The sequence below is a fragment of the Lathyrus oleraceus genome, chromosome 6 (genome assembly GCF_024323335.1).
Source record: "Lathyrus oleraceus cultivar Zhongwan6 chromosome 6, CAAS_Psat_ZW6_1.0, whole genome shotgun sequence".
NCBI classification, from domain to species: Eukaryota; Viridiplantae; Streptophyta; class Magnoliopsida; order Fabales; family Fabaceae; genus Lathyrus; species Lathyrus oleraceus.
Window position 1 is genome coordinate 45,179,176 of NC_066584.1, and position 7,489 is coordinate 45,186,664.

At 29.3% G+C, this 7,489-nt stretch overlaps 1 protein-coding gene across 1 annotated transcript; it reads right to left on the bottom strand.

The window, feature by feature from the left end:
• Window positions 1-1,541: 1,541 nt before the first annotated feature.
• Window positions 1,542-6,739, bottom strand: LOC127092622 (amino acid permease 3). The gene is made up of 6 exons (XM_051031507.1): window positions 6,552-6,739; window positions 3,424-3,535; window positions 3,005-3,332; window positions 2,688-2,902; window positions 2,454-2,593; window positions 1,542-2,373 (listed from the first exon to the last, which is right to left on the bottom strand). The coding sequence occupies exons 2-6, from the start codon at window positions 3,533-3,535 to the stop codon at window positions 1,717-1,719; spliced, it is 1,452 nt and encodes a 483-aa protein (XP_050887464.1). The 5' UTR covers window positions 6,552-6,739; the 3' UTR covers window positions 1,542-1,716.
• Between the last annotated feature and the right edge of the window lie 750 nt (window positions 6,740-7,489).

Genomic DNA, 7,489 nt, shown 5'->3' on the forward strand with positions numbered 1-7,489 from the left:
TAAAAGAAAATCTATAAAGTCAGGCGTAAGAAAAGTCCAAACAAATTATTCTATATATTTTTCTTTGATATCAATCATCACATTATAGTGGAATATAATATTGTGTTTCAAACATGGAATCCTTCTTTCCCTTGGTTTTGGAATCCTTCTTTGATTCTCCATTACAAGTTAATAATTGTATATATGAACACAAAAGAACATCACTTTATTGTGCGTTGTTTATAGTCAAAATTGAAAGATACGTGAGCTCAAAAACTCTCCACTATTACTATTATTATGCACTAACCCACAAACATTCATGATAATTTGACCCTAATTAAGTACTATATGTGGTGAAGGGCCACTACCTACAAGTACCACAATTCCCATAGCCAAATCCCCACTCCACTAGAGACTCTTTTCCCCACACCTAAAGTGATTATTAGTTTCTAGTAACATCTTTTATTTTTCTCAAATAATTTAATGATTGAAATACACATGTTAAAAGTGATAAAAAGAAGATATTGTGAGTTTAAACTCACACCTCTAGATTTGATATTGCCGCATAATTATCTTCTGAATTGTTTTAATGAGATTTATATAATATAATTAAATTAATATATATCATTTATTATTTTCAATGTTTCATAAAATAAATTTTGTATTATAATAAATATCGTTTTACTTTTTCAATTTAACTTTTAAAATGATTTTGTTTCGTGCTAATCCCGTGTTAAAGGATATTAAAGTCAAATTATATAGAGATCTAACTCAAGACCGTGCGCGTCAAAACATTGATTATTTAGAGTGCTCACAACAATTAGATATAACAAATCTCTCCCTCATGAATAGCAGCTCACCCATAAATGGTTTTAACCACTCATACTATAAAATTTTATATGCGCAATTTCACATAATCATTCATTTAATTTTTTTATTCATTAACTAATTTGAATGGAGTGCTAGTCCATATTGTATGAGAGATTCACTCTATCTAACTAGAATCAAATCTCATTCAATCTCCCTGTATTTCTAGTTTTAGCACTAAGCAATTTTATTGATTCTCTTTTCCATTTCGACACGTGCATTTGAGATTTTATGTAGATAGAAGCTTAATCTTACATTACTATATTGATTCACACATCTTTATCAAAGTCGTATAAACAATTATGGGATAAGAGGGTCACTTAAGTAACATACATCTTTTCACTACAAATTTGAGTTGATGAATGGAGCACATGCCACAATAAGTCATAAGTGGCGTTCTATAGATTACCTAACATCAACCTGATTTTTCTACCAATTATTTCATTTTCAGTTACATTTTACACTTTCAACGGTTTATATTTGTCTTGTGGCCCCCTTACTCCAAACACTTTTTTCATTTTTTGTAATTTTCATTTCATAACTCATCAATAACTACCACCTTCTAGGAATCTTCCAACTTTTCACTAATTATTTAACAAAAAGTTAAGTTACATAAAGTAAAAGTTTATTTTCTCTCCACTAACCCATATCATATCATATCAATTCAAAACTATACTTTTGGAACAAACAAAAAGTTGTCATTATGAAAGCCTTTGTACCATTTCTCATTGGAAATTTGTAATACATATAAAGTTACAAAGATAGGTTACATAAAAGTAGAAAAAAAAACATACAAGATTAACAAGAACACCACCATCCTAGAGGTTTCAAATAAGCAAGAACCAACACTAAAGTAACACTGTTACATGATTAGTACATAGCATGAAATGGCTTGTAAACTCCAAGATCAGCAACAACTCCAGCAACAGAACCAGCTGCAGCAGCTAAAGAAATCACAAGACAAGCAGCACTTAGCATGTGTAGACAAATCCATTTTGTGCTCCATTTTGGTATTTTGGTTTGAACTATGTACATTTCGACGGGAAAATACACCGTCAGAGGCCAAAATCCGATCGCTCCGATAAGTCCTACGATGTCGTTGAAGAACGGTAGAAGCATTGATATTACGGTTACTACGATCACAAAAGATGACCTCCAAACTAATCTAAAGAGGTTGATTTTCAAAGGCGAGACCGCCCCTGGGATCGGAATCTCGATGTTTTTGTTGATGAAATCGCTATCGGGGAATCTTTTTGCAGCGTTTTTCTCCACTGCTGAGTAAATAGGTTGGCAATAGACCTGGAAAGCGCCAACGAGGTGGATAACGATCGCGGCATTGGCTATGTCGAGTAACCAGAAAGGATTATAGAAACCGAAACCGGTGAGTAGGTTTCCGGGACTCGAGTCTCCGAAAGCAGCGTATCCGAAACAACCGCATAACATGTAGAAAACTGTTGTGACTATAACACTGATCAAAGTAGCTGCTTTCATTGTTTTTGATTCTGATGGAGGGGATTTGATTGTGTCCTGTTTCATAATAACATAATAACCATTTGAATTCGAGACTTAAATTATTGTTGATGTCATCGTGAGTTTCAGAATTTTACCTGAATTTCAATGAGGATCATTGAGTAGGAATATGCAAAGGCTATGTTACCAAGAGCTTGGAAGCTCCTCCAAACTTTTTGGGTTTGTGTGACAGTTCCAACAGTTATACCAGTTAGACTTCCTTTAATGCCCTTGTTTTCTGTAACATTTCCAATTCAAATTAAAATCGGTTGTTTTTCATCAATTTTGTTAGGTTATGATTTTGTAAGAAAAACTAATAGAATGATTCATACCTATAACTTTACCGACACCAAGGCCAAGACCAATAGTTGAATAGGTAAAAGACATAACAGCAGCTAAAGTAGAGAGCCACCATAGTTGATCAAAGTTTGGAATTTGAGAAAAAAGTATTTCCACAATACCAAAAGAAATCATGTAAAGATTTCCGTTCATATGGCATGGATTTTTCCCTCCACTGCTATGAAAACAATTAGACCTTTTAATTGCCCTGCAATTATATTGAAACAAAAAAACACCTATTAGCACAGTTTCATAATAACAAACAAATCTTTAAACTTTGCCACTTCTGATTAATTAATTGAATACTTACATCATGCTTATGGAAGCTGCTATAGTGTATCCAATGGAAACACCAAAAAGATTAGCATATTGAACCAATCCACAAAATTTAACCTTAGAGCCACCAAGATATGCTCTAACAGCATCCGTGTAAGTGTAGTTTCTTTTGCCATTGAGTTGGTCACCGGTACGGTAACAAACCGATAAAAGAGAGGAGGCGTAGTAAGTAACAAATGAAAATAGAAGCATCATGGATGGACCAGCAATCCATCCAAGTTGGGCTATAGCCCATGCCAATGACAGCACTCCGGAACCAATAACCGCTGTTATTATATGTGCACTTGCTGTCCATTTGTTTCCTGTTTTTATGCAACAAAACACAAGTTGAGTCACTCAGTACAAAAATGTGTCTGATGTCTGATACGTGTCAGTAATAATAAAAAGGATTACCGGATCGTTTTGAATGACCATCATCATCAAAGAACTTGGAATCAGCAGCATCAATGGAAACATCAAATGATTGTTGCTGATGATTATCCTTGCTACCCTTTCCCATAGTCATCTTATAATAATATGATCACAACACAAATTAGAGTTCAGCTTCAAAACTCTTTACTAACGTTGAATCCAAATTCTTGCACAAATTGTGACACAAAGAATACACTCTTAGTTTATAGTAAGAAAATGAACAAGTGTTATTTGAAGTCAAAGAGTTTCAAAGTTGTGTTGTGGTTTGAAATGAAGCGGTGCGTGTGGGGTATAAATAAGTGTATGAGGAAGAAAAATTGTGTTAGAATTTTTTCATGAAAATATTTTGGACACACACACATGATACTTTAAGACCAAGACTTAAGAAAGTTATTTGTTGACACTTGTTGTGATGAGTCAAACGCTATCATTTTCAATATTTTTGTTTTACATAGATTCAACAAAACAAGGATACAAAATAGTAACAATAATTGAGGTCTTACATAAGCTTTTGAAAATAAAATAATGTTTTTTATGAAATGGTGTGTAGATGATAAAAATTCAACAAGTCAATGGAGAGAGATATGAAGAGTGGTACTATATCAAAAAAAGTAGCACCTATTAGTAGAAAAAGTAGTTTAACTTTAAGCATTAATGTAATATAGTAAAAATTTGACCTAGTAATTTTAAAGGTTGCAATTTATATTTCATCAAAGATGGTTGTAAGAAAAAAAAACACTATCTAATATGAAAGCTTAATTAACGTTTTAATTTAAAAATAAGCATAAAAGTTATTCCTAATCTTTATTTATAGTGCCAACCCAACCTAATTGGATAAGATTTGGTTTTTCATAAATGATTATTCCAAAAATTTGATAGAAAAGAAGAAAAATATGAAAGCCAGGCATACGTGTAACTATGAATTGGCTGCTCACCGCTTTGACGCAATCCGTGTTGTAGCTACCGGCCAGTATCCTAAAATTTGTCACCTTAAGTTTTTTTTTAATTAATTCTCACAGATTTAACGATTTATTTGAAATAAAAGAATATTATAAAATATTATTTTAATTTTTAATATATTTTTTAATTTTATCTTCTAATTAATATTATTTTTAAATATTATAAGAGTATTTCAATAAAAATATTATTCTATCACTTTCAATTTTTTTTAATTGATGTAAAAATAATCAATTGAGTGGACGATTTTAATTATTACGCATGATGAGTTTATACGCGAGATATCATAAATTTTTAGTTTGTATTATGATGATATGCTCCTTCTACTCCTTATTTTATATTTTGATTATAATTTTTTTTATAAAAATTCGGATTCATATATATTAATTGAATTAAATAAATATAATGGTTGATTCAAATATCTAATAATATTTTGTTATAATTTGTTATAAAATTTTAGTTAAAATAAGATTTATATATATTTTTTCTTAATTATTTATCTCAAAATTTCTAATTTATATCTCAACTTAGTAGTTTTTTTTATTATGAGTCTTTGGTTCGAGAAAGGGACCGACTTATTTGTATCGAAACTCAATGTCGTTAAGAAACGTTCCGTTGAAGAACGACGCTAGTGTGGTGAATAAGAAACGTTCCGTGCGGTACAAAAGTTTGTAGAAGTAAGAAGAGTTTTCACTTGAGGGGGAGTATTGTGGACTCACACTTGAGGAAGAGTATTGAGAATGTATCAAATGTGAGTAGTCTGAATAATAATCCTACATTGGATGAATATGTGGTGTGTCTCACAAAGATATTGCTTTTAAAAAAAGAAGTCTCATAATGTTTAATGTTCCATAGTAAAAAAACCTCAACAACATAAAATTAAGGTTTTGGATGAATATGTGATGTATCTTTTACAAAAGTATTGTTCTAAATGAAGAAGTCTCACAATATTCAATGTTTGATAGTGAAAAACTCTTTCAACAACATAAGTTAAAATAACTTAGGTGAGTTAGTTTTCAGCATCATCAAAATCAGAGAGTGCTTATAAAACTATGGAAAATATTTATTTATAGGAAAAAGGAAAAACATAAAAGATTAGAATAAGTCTCAACCATTTATTACCACCATTACTTCATTTCTATTAAAAATTAAATTAAATTAATGATAAATTAAAAATTATTATACATCCTTGCTTTTCTTCACCAAATTTTTTCATAATAAATTTATTTGATGTCCCACACAAAATATTAGAGAAAATAAGATATACACAGTCAATCTATAACCATATTCAATTGTAAATTTTTAAATTAATATTATATAATAGATTAATGAATTTCTATTACATAATAGTATAACATTATTTCACATTGTAGTTTCAATATCAATTAAACTCAAATATTATCATACTTTGATAACATACAAGAAAGGAGAAAGCTTTAATTTGAAATTTTCATAATAATTCATGATGGATAACTGTTGCTTGTATTATGCTTCAAGTTATAGGTTAAAGAGTCCTTTTTATGCCTAAAATATACCGACAGGTTCGGTTGCCATGAAATTTGTAATCACTAGAAGAAACGTACATTCGTATACACTATTTTGATTAGACAGAGAAATTTTTTCTTGGTAATAATAACCACACAAAAGTATGAATCAATAATTGTGTATTTTAAAACCTTATCAACATTAGCTTAATTATTTAATAACCAAACACAATCTTCAATTTACACATTTTAAGAATAGTACTAATCTATAATAATTACATTTATAACTTAACTGCAATTCACATATAAAAACATTATTATCATCAAGTGAAACTCAGCCTAACTTAAAGTTTATCATAATTATAAACTTTTATTCCAAAGTTATCCTTCAATTATTAAAAGATTGAGATACTTATTTTTTAATCCTATTCATTTAATTAGTATTGTTTCTGTGAAAAATCGTTAATGTATCAGTATATTGTAATCTGAAAAGAATCTTACAAAATGGAAAGAAAAAATATGATAAAGGAGAAAGATGCTAGTATGTTATTAAAAAAGAAAAATAATATTATGATCGAAGAATAAATAACAAAAAAGTAAGAACACTTTGTAAACCTATAATACTAATAGTTATACAAGTTATTAATTTAAAACTTTAGAATTCTTTACCTTTAGATGAAGATTTCCTCTATCTGTTCTGTGCTTGGCTTGGTTGTATTCAGTAGCAAATTAAGTATAATAATGCAATTTCAACCACTCACAAATAATAGAGTATATACATTTTAATAATACTATAGGTTAAAAAAAATGCTAGAATAGGATAGAAGCTGTAGTATTATTATATAACTCTAGCTTTTGTGACTTTCTTGTACTAATTTATCTCACTTATATAGTGGAACAGAAACACAATGTGTTAAAATCTACAACATCTAATTGTCTATATCTTTAAATCACCACCCTAGAAAATAAATAATCAAATTTTAATATGTATATTTATCATCCACCCTTGTTGAAAAAGAATAAGGTTCTTTTTTTATTATACATGTATTCAATGAAATTCCTTATAAAGTGCTATCTTGCAAGCATATTTATCCAATAATTCGTTTTAAAATGGTTCTTTTTTTAAATTGTGATATTTTAAAATAATATATGAATAATGGCTGAGAATCATCCTCGGTTAGGATACGCATACTGATGAAGCTATCATAAGAGGTGGACAAATTAGGAATCTCATTCTTATAAATCAACAAGTGAAGAAAGAAAGGTTATTAGTGAAAGTTCTTTGGTATCTTCAAAGTTGATTACCACTTCATTTAGTTGATTTTAGGTCTAATTCATAAACATAACTGATATAGCTATAGATATGCTATTTTTAAGTCTATGTTGTTCGGGAAAAATCCAATGATAAAATAATGATGAGGAATGGAGAGGTAGAGAATGAGAAAATTAGATCCGATTAAGGTGAAAATGAGTGTTATTTTATTTATGGTTCAAAATGAGTATTTAAATAATCATACAAGTAACCGACTAATGAAAAAATAATTTATAACTCTGTAACTGATTATACCAAATCTGTAACCGGTTACATAATAATATTGACTTCTAAA

What these genes read in the sequence shown, in the direction of transcription:
- LOC127092622 (XM_051031507.1), bottom strand. Translation starts at nt 3,535, where the DNA reads ATGACTATGGGAAAGGGTAGCAAGGATAATCATCAGCAACAATCATTT. An exon ending in TGGTCATTCAAAACGATCCG is followed by an intron (nt 3,333 to 3,423) that starts GTAATCCTTTTT and finishes GCATAAAAACAG; the next exon opens with GAAACAAATGGACAGCAAGT. An exon ending in TGGTGTCGGTAAAGTTATAG is followed by an intron (nt 2,594 to 2,687) that starts GTATGAATCATT and finishes GAAATGTTACAG; the next exon opens with AAAACAAGGGCATTAAAGGA.